Source organism: Melanostigma gelatinosum (genome assembly GCF_949748355.1).
Source record: "Melanostigma gelatinosum genome assembly, chromosome: 23".
Taxonomy (NCBI): Eukaryota; Metazoa; Chordata; class Actinopteri; order Perciformes; family Zoarcidae; genus Melanostigma; species Melanostigma gelatinosum.
The window spans coordinates 14707749-14733553 of NC_136656.1; the positions used below are offsets into that span (position 1 = coordinate 14707749).

General features: G+C 42.7%; 2 protein-coding genes across 2 annotated transcripts; one reads left to right on the forward strand and one right to left on the reverse strand.

Annotated features, from left to right (window-relative positions):
* The first annotated feature begins 7904 nt into the window (after window positions 1–7904).
* Window positions 7905–12561, forward strand: grpel1 (GrpE-like 1, mitochondrial). The gene is made up of 4 exons (XM_079295726.1): window positions 7905–8014; window positions 9065–9209; window positions 9862–9943; window positions 11541–12561. Exons 1-4 carry the CDS (start codon window positions 7947–7949, stop codon window positions 11885–11887), a joined length of 642 nt encoding a protein of 213 aa, XP_079151852.1. The 5' UTR covers window positions 7905–7946; the 3' UTR covers window positions 11888–12561.
* Window positions 12562–22335: 9774 nt separating this feature from the next.
* tada2b (transcriptional adaptor 2B) lies at window positions 22336–25659 on the reverse strand. The gene is made up of 2 exons (XM_079295175.1): window positions 25372–25659; window positions 22336–24162 (listed from the first exon to the last, which is right to left on the reverse strand). Exons 1-2 carry the CDS (start codon window positions 25639–25641, stop codon window positions 22951–22953), a joined length of 1482 nt encoding a protein of 493 aa, XP_079151301.1. The 5' UTR covers window positions 25642–25659; the 3' UTR covers window positions 22336–22950.
* Between the last annotated feature and the right edge of the window lie 146 nt (window positions 25660–25805).

The following is a 25805-nucleotide window of genomic DNA, read 5'->3' on the forward strand; positions in this document are numbered from 1 at the left end:
CCTGACGAGAACGCGCATCTAGGGGGGCAAAATCGTTTTGGCCCCACGCTGAATCTATTTGAGGGCGCTGATTGGCTAAATTGTATGTCACTCATTTATATCTTTAATCAGCAATTGGCTAAACTGCTTCATAGACCCGCCTCTTTTGGGCAAAAATGATTTTGCCCCCCTAGATGCGCGTTCTGAGATGTGTCGTGCACACAAGCAGAGAGGACGAGCAGGAAAAGCATATATTTTGCGCAGATATCACATTTTACACATATTACTGGGTACATTACACAGTTCAAAAACACAAATATTGACAATTTGTATAATTGACAATTTGTATAATATAATAATTGTATTATTATTATTTATTTTTTTGTGTGTGTGGCTCAAGGTGGGGCCATGCCCCATTGCCCTCTATTGACCAGCTGCCACTGCTAGGCAGTAAAGTGCTGAAAGCTGCAGAAATTCATGAAAATGACATCAGACTGTGAAATCAACTGTCCTGAGAACCTTTTTTGACGAAAATCTTTGAAACGATGTTTACTTTCACAAAATCCACTTTTTTGGAGAAAATCTTTGAAACTATGTTTACTTTCACAAAATCAACTTTTGGCCTCCTCTGCCTGAAACGTCTTTTAAGAGCATATCAAGTGAAAATGCATCTCTAGCCCGTGATGTACTGAAAGCTGCAGATATTCATGAAAATGACATCAGACTGTGAAATCAACTGTCCTGTGAGTAACTTTTGTGGAGAAAATCTTTGAAACTATGTTTACTTTCACAAAATCAACTTTTGGCCTCCTCTCTGCCTGAAACGTCTTTTTAGAGCATAACAAAATGAAAATGCATCTCTTGGAATTAAAGTGCTGAAAGCTGCAGATATTCATGAAAATTACTTCAGACTGTGAAATCAACTGTCCTGAGAACCGTTTTTGACGAAAATCTCTGAAACTATGTTTACTTACGCAAAGTCAACTTTTGCCCTCCTCTCTGCCTGAAACGTCTTTTTAGAGCATAAAAAGTGAAAATGCATCTCTAGGCAGTAATGTGCTGAAAGCTGCAGAAATTCATGAAAATGACATCAGACTGTGAACTCAACTGTCCTGAGCCACTTTTCTGAAGAAAATCTTTGAAACTATGTTTACTTTCACAAAATCAACTTGTGGCCTCTTTGTCTGAAACGTCTTTTAAGACCATTTCAATCAGGAGAGACTTGTTTTATAATTTAACAATGATTTATTATACAAGCGTCAAATATGCAAAGTGCAAAGTCTTTTGGCGATTGGACTCCATCCTGAAGTACTATCACCGAGGGTAGGGATACAGAGGTCCAACAGGCCTAATCCCCCCTGGAGTCCAGACACTGGTGGTGGTGGTGAAAGGAGTTGCTGCCATCTGATGATGAATCAGGAGCCTGACTGTGATGCTGACTGGAGGTGACTGGGGTGGAGGCGGGTCGCATCTGCTTAACGCTGAAATGACAACTGACAGCAGCAGAGAGGAGAACACTTTAAAGTTTGACAGCAACAATCTGATTGGTTTAAGGAAACTGTGTGCCGAATCTGGTTGGTTGCTTAACAGTGCACGCCCCCAATCAGCTGATAGATTACCAGGAGAGGACAGACAGAGATCACAAGCGAATGTCTTCCTGACTGAACTTGCGCTTGAGCTACATTTCAACGACTAGAGGGCATTGACGGACATCAATACACAACACCTAAGGTTTATGAGGATAACCAAGGTACAATAGCGTTAGCAAAGAATTTAATTGGCCCGCAGCAACTTCTAAAAATATAATGTAATATGGCCCACACTTGAAACTTGCGCTTGACTGTATTGTACTTCTTAGTTTCACCACTAGGTGGAGATACTGTGTTGAACAAGGCAGCTTTTCCACAAAATAAGAGCAATCAAAGAAACGTTTAGCCCCGGATGATGACACGTCCTACACTGGTGCCGAGCGAGAACAGAAAGTTAAATGGCAGTTAGCTCAATAAGAGTATTTTTTTCCGTGCAAACAAAACACAAGAAAAAATCACAATAGCAGCCACGAGGTAGCTCAACTCATTGCCCGCCACGGGAAACCTTTCTCAGATGGTGACTTCATAAAACAGTGCCTCACTAAAGTCGCAAGTATAATGTGCCCGGAATAAATGCAGGAATTCAACAACGTTAGCGTGTCCAGAAACACAGTTGTGCGGCGAATCGAAGACTTGTCAGCTAACCTAAACCATCAAGTGTCAGATAAAGCTCGTGCTTTTGCTTTTTACTCCATTGCATATGATGAGAGCACAGATGCCACAGACACCGCACAGCTGTTAATTTGTTTGCGGGGAGTTGACGATCATTTCTGCTTTAGGAGCTGCTTGATTTTAGGAGTCTAAAGAGCACAACAACAGGTAAGGACGTGTTTGAAGCTGTGTCAGATGCAATTGACAAGATGGGACAAGCTGTGTGGAGTTATAACAGATAGGGCTCCAGCTATGAAAGGCGAGCGCAAGAGAGCGGAGGTGAGGCTATTAAAATGCAGCGTATCACCCACCAACAAGCCCTCTGTGCTAACACAGTCCAGCTCGGCGATGTGATGAACACGGTTGTGAAAACTGTCAACATAATTCGAGCACGAGGGCACTCTACGCAACTTCAATGTTGCGCACTTTCCCACGCAGTCCGAAGTCAAATGTGCTTTTCCAAAGGCCAACCTTTCTGCTAAAAGGGGGAAATACGTGTCCGTGATAACGTCTCTCATGACAGAACTCAGTCAGTGCTTACGTGGCGGCTGGTCAATAGAGGGCGATAGGGCGCCGCCCCACCTTGAGCCACAATAAATAAAATAAAATGAATAATAATAACAATAATAAACTGTACAAATTGTCAATATTTGTGTTTTTGAAATATGGAATCACCCAGTAATATGTGTAAAATATGATATCTGCAGTAAATATATGCTTTTCCTGCATGTCCTCTCTGCGTGTGCACGTCTCAGCAGCTCTGTGGCGCTGGAGAAACGGCCCAAAAGAGCAGTGAAGCAGTTTTGCCAATTGCTGATTCAAGATATAAATGAGTGACATACAATTTAGCCAATCAGCTGAATCTATTTGAGGAGAAACTGCAGAGCTGATATCAGATCAGCCTGACCTCACAATCAGACAGCAGACTAGCAGGAAAGGGAAGCAGTACATGCGAAGCTACCAGCTGTAAATAAGATGTCCTGACGTGTTTGTCAAAGTGTTATTTACTGCTTTTTTTCATGTTGGAATAAATGTTAAATATTTAACTGCAAAATAGCAATACGTGGTTGACACCTTAATTTATTTAGCATGAAATCATACTGGGATGTTTGCTGAAATTGATTGGATGTGGCACAGCCCTACCTAGAACATGTTCCACCAGCTGCCATGGCTTTCAATATGTTTCTCTCATTGAGAGAGACATCGAGCTGTTCTCAACTCCCTTCTATTTGAATAATGAGTCTGTTCGGCTCAACATACGTGAGCAAACATCTCTGTTAAATCTGAACAAAAGCACATTGAGAACCAAATTTGATTGATTTTGCTCACTTTAACACACTAGGGGTGAGGCGATCGGACCTGAGTGGCCCAGCCCTTGGTATATTTTTCTGTATGTGGCCCTCAGTGAAAAAAGTTTGGACACCCCTGCTGTAAGAAGACAGAGGTGTAAGCATGTTGACATCAAGTATCATTTCATAAGGTCAACTGTAAGAAGAAGAAACATTCCTTTATTAGTCCCACAGTGGGGAAATTATTCTCTGCATTTGACCCATGACAAGGCCAATGTTTGAACTATTGTCCAACAGACCAGATTGTTGCAGACGTGATGACAAAACCTGCAACAAAGTTTAAGTTGATTAAGTTTGAAAAGTTTATGTTTGGGGATTAACCATGTGTGTAAAAAATGTACATGATGCAAAACGGGTGTTGGGATCTGGCGACGCCTCCTGGCTGGCTGAGTCTCTCACATGTGTCACAAAGCGCCTGACCTGGGATCTGCCAGAAACTCCACCCAGGATGACCACACCCCCCAGCTCCGACCAAAACCTGATGCTGGTCCCTCATTGGCCAAGAAAGGGCCCCCCACTGGTTGTGCGACCTGGTTTATAAGCACTCTCATGGCGAGAATCGCTCTCTTCACTCTGGACTCGTCCTGGGACAAGAAGACCCACAAGGCTCTTCCTCCAGACATGCTGGTGTAAGGAGGTCCACGAGGCCTCTTTCCCCCAGCATCACGCTGGCAACAGAAGACCCACAAGGAGCCGCGGCCTCATCAAATCCTGTCAGGTCACATGTTACATTCGCTGGTCGAAAACAGACTGTGTTTTATTTTGAGTTCTGGATCCTAGTGCGAGAACGGATAGCTCCTATGCCCCGTTCCTCCACCCTTTTTGTGTACACCTCCGGCAGAAAGACTATTAACCCTCTTTCCTTGCCGAAGATTTCCGGGAGGAACGAACCGACCACGTGCCTCAGCCGAAGTTAAATAGCCCTCTCTGCAGAGAGGAGATCGAGTCTGCGTCCGCTCCAGGGAGCCACGCCACCAGGAGCTATCGACTCCTGAGGACCGAGTCACCCCCCAGTCTGCGCCCACTACGATAGCCGCGCGAGGACTGAGTGCTTCCCACCACGGAAAATGGGCCCCACCGAACGAAGCTTCTCAAAGTAAGAGTTTACTGGTATCTGGGCCTAGCTTAGCATTAGCTTAGCATTAGCTTAATTTAGCCTATTCGTCGTGTTATACCGTGTTATTGCGCAACCATCGCGGACCACGGAGTCCCGTTATATTGTGTATTTCCTGCTGTAACTGTTTGCATTAGATCCGTCGCTGCTAGTGAATGTGGAGTTTGTGATTCTATCACTTTAAAGACTGAAACCACGGTGGCGGACCCTCGTCTCGCCGACCGAGTTTCGGGGTGATAAGGAAGCAATACGCTCACCTCACCGCAGTGGTAAAGATCTTTTTGTTTTGGGGATTCTTTTATTTCGTTTTGGTTTTATTCTCTCTTCCTTAAATCTGCTCTGTGAGTGAGGTGTGGAGCCGTGACTATCACTGCATGAGCGTGGTCAGTTCAGAACGACGACCGCAGACTTGTTCAGGATAGATCAGTTGTTCTCACTCTCACTGCGAAGCGAGCTTGATTTTCCCCCTCTCTCTCTCTCTCTCTCTCTCTACTAACCCGCACACACATAGTTAGAGTCGCTGATTTTGGGTGAACCTCTCAGACTCGTGATTACGTAATCTCTGACCCCAATCCACATGGTACGCCATCCCACGTGGTTACATGTGGCCTCCTCGCAGCCATTTTGTCTAGGCCCCTAGAGTCCGCCATCTTGGCCTGTAGGCTCACACGCCCCCTTTTTAGATTGCCATCATCACTGTTTGAGTAACCCCCCCCCTTCGTTTCCACACACACACACACACACACAGACACACACAGATACATATATTTATATACATAGCCTTACCCCACTTTATTCATTTGACTTTAGGTATTAGACACATAAAATGGTATGATATTGTTTGTTGATTGTGATATTACTTGATCTGATCATTTATTATTTTGATTTAATAAACTCTGTTGTATTTTAAAGAGCAGTCGTCTGTGATTACTTGTGCATATGTGTGTAATAATAACTGGATGTAGTGGCCTGTGCTCGAACTTAAACCTTCACTTTCACTCTGAATGTGTAATAGTACTCAGATTATTGACATTATGAGTGAACGCTAATTATGAGACTTAGTTTTATCGTTTGGTTATTGGTCCCTGTTCGCAGGGTGGTGCCCCGTTATTATTAATAATCATCAATAATTGTTACTTACATTAATAATTCTATTGATGTCAAGAATTTAGTTTCTTATTTCTTATATGTCGGAGTTTACGGTAGTTTGTTTGGAATTTACGGTAGTTTTGAAAATGGAGAGCTCTAATAGAAAAATTGAGCGAGTTATAGGTGCTTGGACAAAAAGTTGTACAATCGTCCCCGGTCTCCCCTACATTTGTGTTGATACTGTAATCAATAGGTTTTTAGGAAACTGTACCTGTATGGTCATTTGAAAGCAAAACTGGATCAGTGATGTGCCAATAAAGCTGTCAAGAACATAGCCATCTGCTTTCAGCTGGTCGAAATGGTCCATCCAAAACTGGGCGCATTCACTTCTCAGTACCCCCTCAGTACCATTCTCATCCTCACTGGTGTGCAGGAACTTTTGCATGACTGAAAGGGTATTCTATGAAGTAAGCTGCGATAATATGAGGGTTTGTATGCTTCTAGGTGTATCATCTTTCTCGAGAAGTCATTTTTGCAACCACTGATAAAGTTGGTTCTTCTGTAGCTTTCTCTAGGGTCCGGATGCTTAGTTTGATATCATGTGATTCCTCCAAAACCACTCAAATTTCACGATTTGTGAATCCACATCTTAAGTAGTCTTTAATGATGCTAAGCTTTGTCTCATCCACCTGCTTCTGTTGCTTTGGCACATGTGAGGAAACAACACATAGGCCTATGCAACGTTTCTCATTATTATGAGATAGTGAGTCTTAATTATGATATGCTAAGTTATAATTATAAATGTTAAGTCACAAATATGAGATACTGAACTATAATTATGAAATAGTAAGTCATAATTATGAGATGCTTGGTTATAATTATGAGATAGTAAGTCATTATTTTCAGTAGATTTCTATTTTAATGACTTTTTTTATTGTCAGAAACGGGATTCCATAGGAATGGGCTTCCTAGGGTTGGGTACCGAAAACCGGTGCCGGCATGGTACCGAGTCCTATACGACTGTATCTACCGGACCGAAATGCAACGCAGATTTCGGTGCTTCCTTTCGGTGCTTCCTTTCGGTGCCTGAGCCGATTGAAATACTTTTTTTACACTACTCTGATGACTCCTTCCTAGGTTAGCTCGTCCTAGGACCGATGCTAACGATAGCATCGGTCCTCCGCTCCTCACTCATAGTATTATTACAACCGGACGAGCCGTGCGCGCTTAGAAACAAACCCCTCCATCATTCTGACGAAGCTTCGGCCATGATTTATTAAAAAAAACAGAGAACGAGATCTGTCATACGGCTGGCAGGCTACTGACTTCCTCCATCGACATCCGGGTACTTAGCACTGCCGCTCATAAGCACAACAACAGAAGCACGCAAAACGTTCTTCTTCTTCTTCTTTGAGGTGTAGTGGCGGTTGGCAAACGACGAATTGGCTCATTAGCGCCACCAACTGGTTAAATAAAATAACATAAGTCAGGAGAGGTCTTATTTTGCAAGAGAAGGCAAATATGCTCATATTTCTGCAAAATAATTGCTGAAGTTTGAAGCTGTAGTGTGTGTACAGAGTGTGTGTGTGTTTTGTATTTATTTTATCTGTAGTGTGTGTACAGAGTGTGTGTGTGTTTTGTATTTATTTTATCTGTATTTATTTAAGTGTACTGTAAACTGTTAACAGTGAATATATTGTTCATAGTTTGAAGTTAAAAACTTTGAAGCTGTAGTTTGAAGCCAAGTGTTTTGTATTTATTTATATTTATAATGTACTTTAACAGTTAATATATTGTTCAATTTGAAGAAAAAAGTATCGGTTCAGGCACCGTTTAGGCACCGGTATCGTTTTAAAAGTATCGTTTTAGCACCGGTATCGGAAAAAACCCAAACGATACCCAACCCTAGGGCTTCCATGATAATATGCATGACCTTCCCATTCGATAATGATTTTTTAAACTGTCCTTGGTCACATGAGGAGCTTTCACCTTTAAGTGCGACTCAACCAAACTACACCTTGTCGTCAAGCTCTTTTCGGAATCTGATTGGTCAAATGTGAGAAGTGTTCTTCTTGCTGACTCCTGATTGGTTCAAACCTCACGCCGCCATCACACTATCGCGCGTCCCGTCAGCGTGTGTTACAAGGAGGTTTATCCAGTGGTTCACAGTGGAAAATGGCGAGTTGGGGTGTACGAGCAGTGAGACAGAGCTACTCACTTGTAGCTTCACCTGCCTTAATAAGGTAACACACTTAAATCGCGACTTTGTTAACTGAAATGTACCAGTTACAGCAATGTTAGGCTTGCTTTGGCAGGACGGTGAGCTTCTGTCTGATCTGTCTGATCAGCCCGGCTAGCAGCGTTAGCTCTCTTAACCGACCATGGTCCTTAATGTTGACCTTTACGTGAAAGATACAGACTGAAACTGACTAACCAGACGTGTGTGTCAGTGTATTGGAGATGACCTAACACAACGTTAGCCTAACCAGCGTATTTAGTGTGTCTGTGTGTCATTGTTAGCACGTCGTCGTGGTCGATGATGAAATAACGTGACATGTGCGAAATGATAAAGGGATGTTACCTCGGTCAGCATGATAATACAAGTCTTGTCTGTTATTACGAGTTTCTAAATCTGAGAATCGAACGTTTCATTTCTCGTTAGCGAACGTGTCCTACAGCTTCTCATGACATTAGATTAGACATTAGATCTGTAATGTCTCTACACTACTCTGTATAGGCCAGAGAAAAATTATGACATAATAGTGAAGTACGTATAATGGTTCCAACTAAATGACACTTTTTAGTCTGTATAGTAATATAAGTTATATCATTGAATAACGTAATGCACAACATTCTGAGTCAGTACTGGCAGTCATACAACTGTTAGTTAAGCTGTCTGGTTCTATCAATCAGCAGTCTGGACAAGGAACCACAATCTAATATCTGCAGTACTAACAGATGGGTTCAAAGTCTTCCTCTCAAATCTATTTCACATCATTTTCACAATCCTCAAAGCATTCCAGCAGGAAGCATCAGCTATGTTTCTGCACTCATTCCTCCTGTCAGTATATAATACTGTTTATAATCATACAGTTTAGTGACTGAATGACACTTAACTTTCAGTAAATAGATGACTGGATGATGTGTAACACTTGGAAATATTAGGGCTGTAACTAAGAATTATTTCCATGATTGAATAATCTACAAATTATGTCTATGGTGATGTTTTGTAAAATATCTCGCTCTCTCCCTCTCCGTCTCCCTCCCTCCCTCCCTCCCTCCCTGCCACAAAGAGCATCTCCACGATTGCTATGCACAGCCACCCAGCAGAAGAATGGCCCCGCATCAGAGGGTGCTGAGCGGCCGGAGCAGAGTGCAGCAGAGACCCTCCTGCTGGAGGAGAAGACCCAGCTGGAGGACCAGCTTAAGGACATGATGGTGAGTTGGTTTGCTGCAGATACTCTGTGTAGGGCGTCATCAGACTGGTGTTATCTTATCTTTTACATGGATAATTACTGTCTCCTTTGACTGCATCATTCTGAAATGACGATAGTCTGAAAAATTCACCAAATTTTGTTAAGTGACCCTTATAATTTTACCTGACAACCATTTTAAGATGGACTAACATTATAGACTGACACGTTCATTTCACTGAATTACAATCTTCCTATGAAACATTTCTAAAGCCATGTCACTAGACGATAGTAAATATTCAAATGTTCTTCTGTCATTTTGAGTGAAGAAGAACTTTGAGTGATGTTCTGCATCTGTACCGTTCTGCAATTCTTCACTATGATTAATTGAAAATTATTTGACAGAGTAGTTATTTACAGCCCTAATTTTAAGACAGTTTGACCATTGTAAACGTAGCATTCCCCATTTGAGCTCTAGGTGTTTGTAATGTTTAAGCTTAACTAACAATAGCTCAATTTGATAGCTCTATAAAATATGTTTTATCAAATAGTATTCATTTGTGAATGGAGGACATGTTTACAACATTCTGTTCCATTTTGATCATCAGTATCACTTCTCCAAAAATACATGCTAAGCCTCATTGCATGTTGGCTTACTTTTTCTACCGTGTTTTCAGGGAAAGTACAAGCGGGCGTTAGCGGACACAGAGAACCTCAGGACGAGGACACACAAGATGATAGAAGATGCTAAATTATATGGTAAAGAGTCTCCATCTTAGCTCTGCTAGTTTTCAATATTTCAACAGGATCCACCACTTAATGTTGCAATGGATGAACCCTGCAGAAAATGTGTTCAATCTGTAGTTGCATGTTCTAACCACGAGATGTCACTGAGAACAAGGGTGACTTTAACCTTTTTGATTAAATGGTGTGTCAAAACCGTTTATTGTTATGGTATGTTGAACATACAAGGAATTTGACTTGACTGGTGGTCCATAACATGCAACAATCAACACAGTGCAAAGTAGAAATGTATTAAAATTTGCAGTAAAATATAAAATAAAGTGCACAAACAAACAGATAACAGGACTATAAACAAGTGAGATGTAAGTGAAATGTAATGAGGTTGGTTTAGTTGACTTAAAACCTGTATTTGCACTGTTTACATACTATAATGAACTTGATTTAGATTTCCATGAAGAGCTTATTAGATATTTTTCAAATTTGAGTGTGCATACATTACTTACTATTTTTTAGGGGTGGGAATCACCAGAGTTCCAGCGATACGATATTGCGATAACATAGGCCTATATTGCGATTTATTACTTTTTTCAACTTCAAATTATGTCCCCAACGGAAAACTGTGTCAACATGTTTTATCTAATAAGATAAAGTTTTCAGTCTGTTCATCTCACTGCAATCATTTTTATTGCAGCAAAAATAGGATTGTCAAGCAGACAGACTGACCAACAATGTCATAAATGTTGCATGAACCTGACAAACTGAACAGTTTGTATTACTACATAGTCCAACTGAACTAAATGCAAACGTGTGGACTCGGTGTATAACTCTGTATATAACTTGTATAAGTAGGATATAAGAGTTATATAACTCAGTATAACTTGCGATGCGTGGACGTCAAGGGCACCAGAAACTTCACCAGAAAACAACTCGGCACCATCTAGTGGACTGAAAAAGCAATTGATTCGATTTTTCGAGTATTTAAAAAAAAAAAATTATAGTTTATATAATAAAAGATCGATACTTGGCGTCCGTGTATCAATACAATATCGCCACGCAAAATATCGCGATACTATGCTGTATTGATTTTTTTCCCCACTCCTACTATTTTTTGTATACCTACCGTATATAACTTTCAGTTTCTTTTTCTAGCTACCAGATACTGGAGGCACTCTAATTGTACTGTATTATCTGAGTAATGTCATTTTAGGCTGCCTTCAAACATCTGGCCAGATGAAAACTAGCCTTTCTGGCTAACTTACAGTTTGACTGTTGATTGGTGTGCATTGTCCCTGCAAAATCAACAAATGTATTATAAATATGAGATCGCAACTTGTCTGTGTGGTTTTTAATTCTCCATTTGAAAAGCTGTGATGTATCTCCCGCTTTCTAACAGGGAAGATTTTTTTCTTACGTGGTCTGGTATGGCCGCTGGTTAATGTTGTAAACTTGTTTTGTAACTGATATTATTTCATTGACTGTTTTCTCAGTCAGTGCCACTGCTACGCTGCATTGTAGTAAAAATATAACGAAATAAACGCTACGTATGTCACCAGGAGACTGGTTGTGAGCTTTAAAGCATGTTGAATAATGTTCTACCTCCTTCCATCACCAGGGATCCAGGGCTTCTGTAAGGACCTGCTGGAGGTGGCCGACATCCTGGAGAAGGCCACAGACAGTGTGCCCAAGGAGGAGATGACGACCCAGAACCCTCACCTGAAGAACCTGTACGACGGACTGGTGATGACGGAGGTCCAGATCCAGAAGGTCTTCACCAAGCATGGCCTGGTCAAGCTCAACCCCGACGGCCAGAAGTTTGACCCCTACGAGCATGAGGCGCTCTTTCACACCCCTGTGGAGGGCAAAGAGCCTGGCACTGTCGCCATGGTAACCAAAGTGGGCTACAAGCTTCACGGTCGCACCCTCAGGCCAGCATTAGTGGGCGTGGCCAAAGCCCCTTAGAAAGAGTGATGCAACTGTGCCAAAGTGGGATTTGCTTTGTTGCCTGAGTGTCTGATGACCAGACACTCAACAGTACAACAGACTGGTTGAGGCTCAAAGAGATGGGAACCCAACTGAGCTGGACTTTGTATCTGAACAATATCCACCAGCTTTCAACGGAAACATTTACACAGGACAGTCTTCACAGTAGAATTTCAGCTGGTCATGTGAGTAATTTCAGAGTCAGTTTATGTCAGCCTCACCAGATCACACACACGGAGGCTTTATGTCTCTTCCTGCAACCGTCAATCCTAAAGAAATACAGGTGAAACGAGCTCTGCTATAACATCCATCTACAAACTGAGTAGTACTGATTCTGAACTGTAAGTATCATTCCAGACTTCTGTTTAAAGCCCTAGTAAACTTAAACTAGACTCCTCAATTTTCTTGTTTGTGAGTTTTAAATTCATTGTGTGAATAAAGCGAGGAGCAGGAGGCTACTTGAATATCTGAAGAAAGGTTGCGATGTTACTTTGTATTGAGTTCATGGTAGCGCTCCTTCTCTTGTTCATGTGATCAGGCTCTGGTAAGCCAGCCTTAGTCAGTAATGTAACAGCTTTAACTTTAAACCATTAGAAGAATTATGTAATATTTGTCCAAGCTGTCACAGCATCAGAATAAACTGATCAACTTTGGCATCTTGGTTTTGTGCTCTTCTTTTACACATCCTGAAATTTAACAAAACATAATTCTCACTCAACGGTTTTCAAACTGTAAGCCACGGAGTGAGAGACATGAGGCAAAGATGGTGCATGAGGGGACGGCACAGGTGCATGCAGGTATTCAGATTCTTTGTAGTTTGGCTCTCTCACCAACACGCTCGACTGTAACAGCTGCAGCAGTGACTGAACAGCTCATGATCTCATTCAGATATTTAAACTACTTTACTTCTCTGATTCAGTCAAACGCCACTATGCCAGAGAGTGCAACGGGTTGCGCATCCCTCCCCCACCCTCAGTCCTTGCAGGCTCCTCCACGGTCTGGTAGGCTTTCAGCTCAGGCTTCGGAAAACTAGCACCCACCGGACTGCAGAGCTACAGTTCGGGCGGGACCTCTATGGGCTCCGGGTTTCTTTTAAGTGGTGCAGGGGACACCTCCAAGTTGATGTCCTCGTGTCCACATGTGGATGTGAACGTGGGTGGAATTAAGGTGCCTTGCCTAGTGGATACAGGATCCATGGTGTCTACTGTCACAGAGAGCTTCTTCCCTCCAGCATTTCGAGCCATGGGGTCAAGAACGACTCCAATCTTGTCACTTGCTGGAGCTTAGAGCTGCTAATGGGTTGCCCATTCCCTACATTGGTTACCTGGAACTAGATGTGGAGCTTTGTGGCAAGTCGATGCCACGTTGTGGGGTGGTGGTCGTAAAGGACCCCCCTGGCGATTTGTCCCGTCCAGTCCCTGGTGTGTTGGGGATTAATGTTTTCTGCAGGTGCTACAGAGAGCTCTTTGGGCAGCATGGCCAAGCTTTGTTTGATTTTTTCCCCCAATATCTGGGGCACCAGAGTCTCTCGTGCAGGCAGTGCAAAAGTGCCATCGTGCCAGTGTGCAGGCCCCTTTGGGTACTGCGGGTAAAGAAGGCATGTCATATCCCAGGTGGCATGATGCAAGTAGTGGTGGCGACGTGTGCTGAGCAGTAGTCGGGTGCCACTGTGTTCTAACCCCCTGGCACTGGCTGGGCTGCTTTGCGTCACCTGCTTTGGTTCGTGTGATAAGAGGCACAGCCTAGATACCGATTTGTTAATGTTAACTGATGTGTTACTTTATCCCCGCACCATTGTAGGCACCTTGGACACTGTTAATCTTGTCAGTCTGCCCACAGGGGTCACAGAGAGGCCATCTAGTGTAGCCACAGTGGCATCTCGGTGCGTTCAAACGGTGAAGGACCAGCTGGAGGCCATTGACCTGTCTTCATTGTCTGCTGAAGAGCAGGATCAGGTGAGGTCCCTTCTTGGGAAGTACACTTCAGTATGTTCTGCTTATGAGGGTGATTTGGGTTGTACAAACTTGATAGCCCATGACATTCTGCTCTTGGATGACGTCCCTGTAAGACAACGCTACAGGCGTATCCCTTCATCAGAGTATGAGGTAGTAAAAGAGCACATCAATCAACGACTGGAGACACAGGTAATCAGGGAGAGTAGCAGTCCCTATGCTTCCCCAATCTTCTGGTGAAGTAGAAGGATGGTAGTCTGCGCCTGTGCGTTGACTACCGCCAACTTAACAGCAAGACCAGAAAAGATGCTTTTCCTTTACCTCTTATCAAGGAATCCCTGGATGCACTGACAGGTGCTCGCTGGTTTTCCACCATGGACCTGGCCAGTGGGTACAACCAGGTCCCAATGGCTGCGAAAGACAGACCCAAGACAGCATTTTGCACCCCATTTGGCTTGTTTGGGAGGAATTGCATGCCCTTTGGGCTCTCAAATGCCCCCAGTGGTTAGTGTTAAATTAAAATTCAGTGTTGTCTCAGAATGAATTGTGTTGTAGGTCATAATGCCATTTCACATTTGCTGTTTTTACAGATACCATCATGTTAATTAAAACCAGTGGCGGGCCGTGCATTTTATACCTGGGCCTTCACTGCTGTCCTGCAGCTGAAATACCACCTTATAACCACATTACGGCGCCACAGCTATTATTCACTTTTAAGGCTGTAACTATGTACGTCTTCGTACTAAACCGTTCAGTATGAGTCGTTTGAATAATTCTAGAGCATTTAGTAAATGCAAAAGCCTAAATTCAGGAAAATATAATGATCGCAGCTGGTCTGGCTGTGGGATCCACTGTCATTCCTCAATGACAAGCTGCAACCCAAAGAGATTATCATAGGATTTTACTTTTACAACTTGAACGTACTGCTCTGCAATGTCTTTCCTCGGCTCAGTCTCCTCTGTCATGGTGCATCTCACTCGGTCAGAATGCCCATATTTGATTGGCTGAGCTGCATCACGTGATGTGATTCACTACCCATCAGCCTCTGCTGGCTGTTAAATGTTGTTTCACGATAGTCACGCGCTCGCCCACTGACCAATCACAGCACACTCTGCACCTCGCGTACAGGGATGTAATGCTGACGTCATTATAGGCCGGCGCGCAGGCTCTGATAGGTCAAAGAATACGCCCAACATGTCAAACTAAAGATCTGATTGGTTGAACACGATGACAATCAACAATATCGTCCCCATTTACTTTAATCTGCACTGGCTGCAGGTGAGAGTCTGCAGGCCTCTGGCTCTGTTCTTACCTAGAGACACAGAGGTGAGATCTGATTGGATAAAAGCTCTACTTAAAACAAGCTGCACTGGAAACAGAGCAACTGAGGAAGACCGTAGCTGTGCAATGAGAAAATAAGATAATAGGTGTCACGGCCCGGCTCAGGCACCGCGACAGTAAGCGAGGGAGAAGCAGGTTCCAAACAAACACAGGTTTATTCGTGAAAGAAGGGGGTTGGCGAAACCCAACTCAGCAGCAAACGGACACACAGAGGCCACAACGGCGGGGCGGGCCACCCATGGCCCTCGGCTGAAGCGAGAGAGAGCAAGCCGGCCGTCAGAGGCGGAGCTTTATCCCCGGAGGGCACCGGGGCCCAGGTGCTTCTCATCAGGGCAATCAGGGAATCCTGCAGGCGAACAGGCGAACAGACAGACAGGCAAACAGAGAGACTGAGAGATAATACATGTAGTGTATTTAAGAAAAATTATTAAATTATAAAATAGATATTGCTTTGTGATTCTGTTTAGGCCAGCAGAGAAGGCCTTGCAGGCCCTGACGGCCCACCACTGATTAAAACAAAAATTGTCGTTTCACAGTTGGAAAAATCTGCGTTGGCCAAGAAACATGGTGGAGACGATATTGTCAAGGAGCACTACCGGACGAAAGGTGACTGAAACTCTGAGGTAATTTAGATGTCTCTTCTTCAAGCACATCTGTTCTTCTACGCATGTGGGAAATATATATATATATATATATATATATTATTTATTTATTTATTTATTTATTTATTTATTTATTTATTTTAGGCCTGTGCTCAACTCAGAACTGTCTGTTAAATTGGATTTGGCTGTTCAAATACGAAGAATTGTTTGTTTGTACAATTTTTGCCAGCAAGACTTGAGTCATTTGTATTTTCCTGTGATTTGTCTGCATTTACTGTGGTTAAAATAGTTATTGTTATTCAACTTATCGACAACTTTCTATCATCTGCCAAGATACTAATAGATTCCAGCCATGACCTTTACAATAGAGCCATGAGGGCTGTCACTTTAAACTATTGCATCTTTAACTATGTTTTAATACCAAATTTGAGTAGAGTTAGATTTACACACACCATGAGCAGAGAAATTGAAATAAAGGTAAACATCTGTGAATCTCTCCTTTTTAAAAATGTAATTCTAACACCTGCTGGTAGATTGCAGATGATGGCGAAGTTTGTTCTTTGTTGGGTGAAAATGGCTTGAATTGTACTCTGTGTGTCCTCTAAATGCACTGTAAACACACATATTTCAGTGTTTACAGACATTGTTAAGATTGTACTGTTCTAAATATACCGTGTCTTTTAAGAACAATTTTCTTTTTCCATCTTTGAAACTGAAAGTAAGGTTTAATTGTTGCACAGTTTAGCACAAATGGGAGTTACACTTGCATCTCTAAACTGATAATGAAATATTGTATGCAAACTAAATGTTTTTATTTTCAATAAATTGTTAAGATTTGGATATAATGGTGTTTGTTGTTTTTTTCCCTGCAAACATTTTTAGTTTTACTGTTTGAAGTGTTCGCTGACATGGTAAAGTACAAAATGCAAAACTCTTAAAAGTATTCGGTTGAAGAGTTAAAAAGGAGTAAATTGAAAATAAGGTGTTTGGTTAGAATTACACTAAGGGAGTCAAGGGGACAAGAGGAAATATGTTTCAACACTGGCAGGAGTCAGTTAAAAATCAACACTGTATTTGGAGTATTTCTTAATCAACACTTAGTATCAAATAGGTCTAACACTCTTGGAGAGTAACTTAATTAGAGTTAATTTTGATTAACACTCAAAATTACCTGTCAAATTGAAATAACACTACGAGTGTTATTTACATCATGGTGTCAAATTTGAGTAACACTTCTCAGTGTAGTGTAAAATATGAACTCTAACCAGAGTTACATTGACTCTAAAAATGTAATTCATTAATTTTTTTGTCTGACAAACTCGTTGCTGTGATGGAGTGGTTGTCACTATCATGAATGGGTCTTTTTACGAAATTTATTGAAAATGAGAAAGGGATTGAACCTTGGTTTAGAATTTTCATTTTCATAACTCATCACCATTTTTTAAGATTTTTAAATTTTGATTTCAATCTGTTACATTTCTTCCTTTCTTAAATTGTGAATTTCGTTTTTTGTATATAATAACAGTGAGTGAAAGCACCTGCTGGCTGGCTCAGCTCATCACATGTTTTCCTGCCTCATTAAAAGCTGGCCTGGAATCAGAGCGAAGCTCCCCCTGATGACCACACCCCCAGCTCCACCTCTCATAACCTGAGCCTGACCCTCCATTGGCCGAGAAAGGGCCCCCCGCTGTTCCTGAGACCAGGTTTATAAGCACTAACGCAGCGAGATTCTGTCTCTTCGTGCCGGACTCGTCCAGGCCACCAGAAGGTCCATCAGCCTCTCCAGCATCACGCTGGCAACCGAAGGCCACGAAGAAGCCGCGGCCTCAACCCTCACCAACCCTCATCTCAGCGCGCACGCGCCATTCGCTGGTCGAAACAGACCGTGTTCCAATTCTGAGTTTAAGGCCCGTTATCCCGCTAGAACGAATCACCTCCGCGATCCGTTCTCCGCTTTTTGTTTTTGTGTACACACCACCGGCAGAAGGAAGACTGAACCTCTTCCCACCCCGACGATTACCGGGAGGTACGCACCGACCACGTCGCCTCAACCGAAGTTAAATCGTCCTCTCTGCAGCGAGGACGGATCACGTCTGCGTTTGCTCCAGAGCGAGCCACGCCACGACGGACCGAAGCAGCGCCAGCTGCAAAGCCGCGCTGACCAGCAGCCCCCCAGTCCCTCGAGGAACGGACAATTCCTCCACGGACACTGACCCCCTGTGCATCGAAGCTTCTCAAAAGTAAGAGTTCATGGCGTCTGGGCATAGCTTAGCATTAGCTTAATATAGCGTATTCATTTATCTGTTGATATTCCCGTATCCTGTTTGTGTTAAGTCACGGTCGCGTTACACTGTGCGATTGCGCAACCATCGCGGACCCGGAGCTCCGCTGTATTGTGTACTTAACTGCTGTAACTGTCTGCATTAGATCCGTCGCTGCGAGTGGATGTAGAGTTTGTGTATTATCACTTGAGAGATGTGATAGGGAAGCAATACGCTCATCTCACCGCAGTGATAAAGATCTGTTTTGTTTGCGGATTATTTTGATTTATTTCATTTTGTTCTGTTTTATTCTCTCTTCATTAAATCGACTCTGTGAGTGAAGTGGAGAATCGCGGCTATCGTGCATAAGCTGTCGTCAGTTCAGAACGACAGACGGCAGACTTGTGTAAGATACGATCAGCGATCCTCATTCTCACTACAACGCGGACAGCACACAGAAGCTTTGATTCCTCTCTGCCTCTTTTTATTTCTCTTGTTTTCCGTAACTTACATACACACAGAGCTCCGGCTGATTGTGGGTGAACCCCCGCCTATTGTCCCAACACACGTGATGCGCCAACACACGTGATTACACCCAGCTATCTGCCCCACCATTGTGTCTAGGTCACTCGACTCCGCCATCTTGGTTTGTAGTTTTCGGCTGTAGTTTTAAGGTTACACCCCCTCCTCACACACACACACACACACACACACACACACACACACACACACACACACACACACACACACACGTACATACATCCTCCTCCTCCTTTTTATTCTTTTGACTTTAGGTAGTAGACATAAAATTGTGTGATAGCGTTTGTTGGTTGCAATATTACTTGATTTGATCATTTATTATTTTGATTTAATAAACTCTTATACTTTAAAGAGCAGTCGTCTGTGATTACTTGTGCATATGTATTTGATAAGACTGTATGTAGTAGCCTGTGCTCGAACTTAAACCTTCACTGTCACTGAATGTATAGTCATACGCAGACTATTGACATTATGAGTGACTACTAATTATGAGACTTAGTTTTATCGTTTGGTTATTGGTCCCTGTTCGCAGGGTGGTGCCCCGTCGTTATTAATAATCATTAATAACTGTTACTTACATTTGTCAAGAATTCAGTTTCTTAAATGCTGATAACCCAAACACGCTCCTTTAATTCCCAACACCTCCTTAACATGCTGCTAATGTGTAATATTTCCCTTTATGGATCAAAATGTGTTTTTATAGGGTTTGTTTTCCCTTTGAAGCACTTTGAATTGCCTTGTTGTTGAAATGTGCTATACAAATAAACTTGCCTTGCATTGTCTTTCAGGGTCACAAGCACAGCAAATGAAGAGGAAACAAAACTATAGAATTATAAATGTTTTGCACTTTTAATACATCTCCATTCGTATCTTGTCATGTGCAATAACGAGAGCAAAAAGGCTCAATAGTATCAGACCTGTAACAAGAGTAAAGACAGCACAACAGCATGCCATCACTCTCACCCTTCAGAAAAAGCTTCTTCTCTGTTCCAAAATCTGTTTTTGTTTTTATTACAAAAGCTATACACATTTCCATGACACAAAATACTGTACATTTCACAAATCGGTAATTATAGGTTTTTTTCTCCAATGTATCTTACAAAATGATCTACATTTGGTGACATACAGTATGCAAAATGTCCCTTACAAATAATATGAACACACGTTTGCTGTTTTGCTTTGAGACATTTACACCAAAACAAACTATTTTAGAACAATAAGGAACATTTGGTAGCACATGCAGAACGACGCTACAGTCAAAATCTGAACACCGTTCTCGGAAAAGAAATCACAAACGATAAGTTATCTCAAGGAATTTACAAAAGCTGACATTGAAACCCTCGGTTCTACATGGTGGCTGTTGGGTTTACAGGCTGGATACTAGCCTTTGTACACCATCCATGATTCATTTTGAGCTGACCTGAAAAATTCTTATTATCCCTTTTCTTTTTTACAATACCAATATGATGTTCATACTCCGATTCCATATAAAATGCCTGGCCTGTTGCTCCATCAGCATCTTCAATAAACCTTCTTGATTATACAAACGCCCATCAGACCTTGTTAGCCAGCAGCAACGGCCTAAAAAACACATCCATGTACTGGAGGTGATCCACTATGAATGTAGGAAAGATGACAACCATTTTCCACATACTTTAATTCAGTGGCACCACTAAGGCCCAGTATCAAGTAACAGCACACAAGCTGAATTCATTGAAAAGCACTCGGATGAAGAGGTTCTCATCATGAAATAAGGCTGGAAAAGTTCCCAGTCTCCTCTAGAATCCATTCTCCAGGACTTTGTCAGTGAAGATCTCGCTGTGATGATGAGTAGGGATTGCACGATACTATATGTTCCAATCTGTGTCAGTCGGATTTAAAAGTCGGGCAATAACTTCTCGATAAAACCATCTTTGTTTAGAAATGTTGACAAATTGGTTCAACACTAGAGTCGAGTTTGCTCGTATTATTAACTGCCACCGAGTCTTCTCAGTTCATCCCACCAGACTTTAGCCTCTTTACTCGTAATATTAGTCTTCAACGAGGCCTAACTCACCCACTGTGAGCTACCGCTACAATAGTTCAACGTTTCATGTCTTGTTGTGGTCTGTTACATTAACAAAGCAGCAAAGTAAAAAAGTTGCGTTAGCCAGTATTGCCAGAGAAAGTAGTGCATTTGTTGGGAACGATGATCAGCAGTGTGTGTTCATGTGAATGAAGGAACAGTTCACCCAGAGCAAGTCTGCCTTCAATGACTTCTATAGCATACATAATCAGCCTTTGGATACAAACACAATATTTGATAGTAGAATGAAGTCATTGTTGATTTTAGTCTTTTCATGGGATTTGTTGACAATAAGAGAAATAGAAAATATCACCAACGTTATCCTTTCAATAACTGTGTTTGGCTAGAATGGTGCATATGGTTTGGAGCACCACATTGATGAAATATGACTAAGCATGACCATAGCAAAACATGAACTCCCTCCACAGTTGATCCACTATTTCAAAGTTCCACAATTCAATGACCCCCTCCAAAAAAGGCAAAGCTCTACTTTCAATGTCTACAGAACTACAGAAATAATGCTGCTCGTGACTTGCATTTCAATCCAAAAAGGCCAATTTCCAACAGCTACCGATGCAGCAAAGAGGCTAACACACATGAATCCAGCACATATTCCAGCTGGTTAGATCACAACTTCCCTTCTCTGTGACTATAGAGCTCGTGCCGATTCAACAGATAAGATTTACATTTAAATAGCGCGATGGCCACCGGGAAAATGAGGATGAGTCACTGTCAGCGCTGCTGTTCTGGTTCTGCCGTTCACAAAGTAAAAACGAATGATAGGCTGCCCAGAGGAGGTGGGCAACAGCTGGGAGGCTGTGTGTCAACCACAGGGCTAAAGTGTGCTGGTAGGACTGAGGCGCTCTGCCAACTACATGCGGTGATAAAGATAAAGCGTGTACCTGCCTTGCATAATCGCTTGGTAAACAAAAAAACATGAATCTGGGAATTGTACTGATCACTGGTTAATGTCCTTCCACATGCAGCTTCTTTACCCGTGGACAGCTGAGCTGACATGCACTGTGTCTGTAAAACTAAAGGGTTCTGGGTTGTTGCTTATTTAACACTTAAGGTCTGAAGCAAAGTTTCCAGGGGCTTTAAAAGTCAAATACTATATGTCAGTCAATGTATTTCTTTTTTTAACAGCTACACTGTTATCCTTAAAAAAAAAGAAAAAGTTCCCCCTCCAAAATCAGAAACACATTTTTGTTGACCTTGTGGCTCATGATTTCTGGAAAGTTGTTGAGTTTGTCAAAATGTTTTTGTTGCACAACAAGCTGAGTGCCATCTCGTCCGTTATATTGGAGAGAAGTCAGACAGAATCTATATGCCACATATCTCCAATCCGAAGCATTCACTCAAATCAAACTACATTGATCAATAAAACAAAGGGTAAGGAGGAAAAAATATGGATTTTTGATTTTGTGGTGAACTGTCTCTTAAAAGAATTGTGAACAACAAATGTGCTGAAGTGGACAGTTTGTGTGATGACAAGTCTCGAATCACCTTTTAATATTCTTTGGCATTTATTTACATACAGTTCTTGTTGCTTATTGGCACGCATGTTCACTACTGAGATTATATATATATATATATATATATTCCAGAGAGCTCGTTGAATATTGAACCCTGATGCTTTTCCTTCACTTGTTGCAGTAAGAGGTAAAAAAGTCAGAGAAAATGAGTTGATTGAAGATGGAGAAAAATGTTGAATATGTTAGAAGATGTGAAGAGCTAGCAGTCCAGCTTGAACTGATGAAACAGCTGACATGGTTGATCAAATTAGAATTTGAGAGATCCAACGGTGATCATTTCTGTCTCCCATCAGTGCCATGCTGCAGAACATTCACCCCAAAAAATACTACTTTTAAACATTTCCAGGAAACTTAATTATTAATTGTCATTTCCCCTTCCTTTCAGATGCAAGTGACTTTTGCACAGTCTGTGTTTGGATGTAAAATCTTCAATGAACCTGTTGCATTAACACCAAAATATCTCCGCAACTATGCAATACTTGTTAGCATTGTAGTTCTCATTTATGTAGTAACAACACGGGCACAAAGTACTTTGAACCCACATTGCCTATAGTTTTACATTTGGAAATCAACTAATTGTTGTTCCTAGCCCTGGTATGAAAATAAAAAAAGTGTATCTTCTTTCTTTGTAATGTACATATATACACCTTTGAAGAAAGCCAGTAGTTTTGTCCCGCCCACGTAGCTTATGGCAAATCAGCTTTCGGCAATCATCCACGTATGACTTCCTGTTCAGAGACGGGTCGCTAGGAGGCGTCTCGGGATATCCAGCCACTTTCCGTGAGGAAGGTGAGGATGCGCTTCTTGAGGACCTTGTCCAGGTAGCTGGGCAGCCGGCTCTTGGCCGGGATGCCTTGCCTTTTCTGCAGGTTGTCTTTGATGATGATGGTTTTGACAGTCAGGTATCGTGCTGGGCTGAGGTTCAGAGAGTTACACAGCACCTTCTCCCTGTCTGACAGCAGCTCAAAGCCCGCCAGATTCTCGATGGCGGCAAACTCACCATCTTTGCCCTCTTCTTTGACCCCACCTCCAACCCCCAACCCTCCAGCAAGGCCTCCCCCCCCTCCAGCTCCACCCCCGAGTCCCATCCCAGAGCCGAGCCCACCTCCTCCTGCACTACCCCGTTTGGAGGTGACCACACTTTTGTTCTCCTTGCGTTTCTCCCGTTTGTGGCGTGCTGATTCATATTCAGCAGACTCCTCCAGGCGGGTGATGCCGTTGCGGCGGAAGCGTTGCAGCTCACGCACCTTGGCCCTCAGCACGCGCTCTTTATGCATGTTCTCAAAGAAGTCTTCAAACTCCCGATGGGCCATGAACTGGCAGAGCCCCCGCAGTCTGACCCGTTGCTCCTTCTCTTCCTTGGTGATCTTTCTTTTGGGTGTACTGGGAACAGGACCTGATCCTGCTGCTGTTGTAGAACCTGATCCAATTGTGCCACCGCCAGCTCCTGCCCCCCCCACACCACTAGCAGTGCCTATGACTCCCAGCGCTCCTGGCTTCTCCTTCTCCTTGTCCTTCTTGTCTCGGCCCAGGAACGCAGGCACCAGGTTGTAGTCTCGGGCGATGTTCTTACGTCGCTGGCGCTCTCTGAGCTTCCGCACATACATGTCCACGTGGGCACGTTTCATTTCAATTTCCACATCCTCGTCGTCGTAGTTCACAGACAGCCCGCTGATGAGCTTCTCTGCGTCCTGGTCATATTCAATCTCATAGTCGTCACGTAGCGGCATGTAGCCCAGCTGCTGCTGCTCGGCAAGGCTGATATCCAGCGGAGGGAGCGGGGTGGTGAGGCTCGGCGACAGGGGTCCTCCGCTTGGGCAGGTGTGGTCCGTCACTCGGTTGGGAATGCTGTCAGGGATGCAGGCTTTACCCAGGTTTCCGTGGATGTACATGGTGACGTAGTGCTCCATGACTTCCTGAGGAGTTCGGGATGCTCCAACGTGAGCGGCCATGTCCTCCTGAAAAACAGCAAGTTGTTACTCACGAGCATCGAGGAAGAAATATGCTGTTATTTCCTATGTCCATTATTTTCCTGAAAATTCCCAAGTAAGTTTTCAGGAAAGAACTCTGTAATTTAATACCAACAATGTGGAATGTAAACAACTCATGAATTGGTAATGTAACCTAGAGAGCGTCAGTGCACAGCAAGTCTGCTGACTGACTTTGAAGAGAAAGTTTACAATCATAAATTATTCGACTCTTCAATGGGAACCTTCGTTTGAGCTGATGGAATGTTGTAAATACTTTTGATATTTAGCAGATTTCAATATGCGAAAATTCAAACCTTTCATTTTAAACAATTAGCAAGGTATTTAGATATTTGTGGAACATTTTTGTGTATTTTAATGTTTCATTGATATTTAGTTATATTTGAATCTTTTTTAGTTAATTTGCTGTGAGCTTGCCAGAATGGGTTCACTTATTAAGTGCAATATTAGGCAAGGCAAGTTTATTTGTATAGCACATTTCAACAACAAGGTAATTCAAAGTGCTTCACATGAAACTATTAAAAGCATCAAAACATCAAAAGAAAAGGAGATTTAAAAACAATTAAGAACATTCATTGCATTAAAACATTAAAAAACAGTGCAAGAAATAAAATTCAGTAGTAAAATGCAGAAATGCAGGAAATTGATGAATATATTCATTGAATGTGGTTCAATTAAAGGCAGCAGCAAACAGAAAAGTCTTCAATCTTGATTTAAATGAGCTGAGGGTCTCAGCAGACCTGCAGCTTTCTGGGACTTTGTTCCAGATTTGTGGAGCAGAAAACCTGAACGCTGCTTCTCCATGTTTAGTTCTGACTCTGGGAACAGAAAGTAGACCGGGACATGTGCTGCAGCTTTCCCATGTAAATAATACATATCTATCTAAAGTTATAGTTATGCTACTAACTTACTCTCGACCTCCCTTCCTCCATGGGACACATGTGGGCCTTTAATAGGACCCTGAACATGTAGATTTAGAACATTCTTATGTTTATGATGGAACGTTTACGACAGAACGAAGAAAACACGGACTGTCCTAAAGGTCATGAACTGTAACATCACCGCTACTAGCCAACTGTTACCCGGGACGTTCCACTTGTACTTTCAACACAACTCTTGTGAACGTATCTGGTGAGTTGTGGAGGGAAATGAAGTGAAGTAACTTAAAAAGTGATGTACCCAGTTTCCAAATCCATATTGCTCGATAGCATCGAGCAGCGACTGCTCTTCCCTGCTGGTCCATCCTCCCGCTGCCTCGGGACCCCAGAGGGAGAACCGGCCGCCGTCGACCTGCTGGTAGCCGTGCCATCTCCGGTGATTACCGATTTCTGCGCCCGCCGAGAAACACTCCGGACACAGCTCGATATCGGGGCAATCGGTGCAGCGAAGCCGCAGGTTTGTAACATCTGCTAGGCAGTTAACGCAGTACTTCTTCCCCAGGTCGGCCATGTTGCCTGGCTCCTGCTTCTTGTTGTTGGAGGCAGAACTGCGCGCCTGCGCACAACGAGCTTCGCAGCGCGACCTGCTAACATCCTGGTTGTTAATATTAATGAGTAAGGTCGGGCGCCTCTGATTGGATCCCGATCCCAGTTTCCAGGACAACCGAAACAAAA

Bases quoted from the DNA above. Each gene is read 5' to 3' on its own strand.
- grpel1 (XM_079295726.1), top strand. From the start codon at position 7,947: ATGGCGAGTTGGGGTGTACGAGCAGTGAGACAGAGCTACTCACTTGTA. The intron at 9,210-9,861 runs GTGAGTTGGTTT...CCGTGTTTTCAG, and splicing joins ACCAGCTTAAGGACATGATG to GGAAAGTACAAGCGGGCGTT. The intron at 9,944-11,540 runs GTAAAGAGTCTC...TTCCATCACCAG, and splicing joins AGAAGATGCTAAATTATATG to GGATCCAGGGCTTCTGTAAG.
- tada2b (XM_079295175.1), bottom strand. From the start codon at position 25,641: ATGGCCGACCTGGGGAAGAAGTACTGCGTTAACTGCCTAGCAGATGTT. The intron at 24,163-25,371 runs GTACATCACTTT...GCTGTTTTTCAG, and splicing joins AATATGGATTTGGAAACTGG to GAGGACATGGCCGCTCACGT.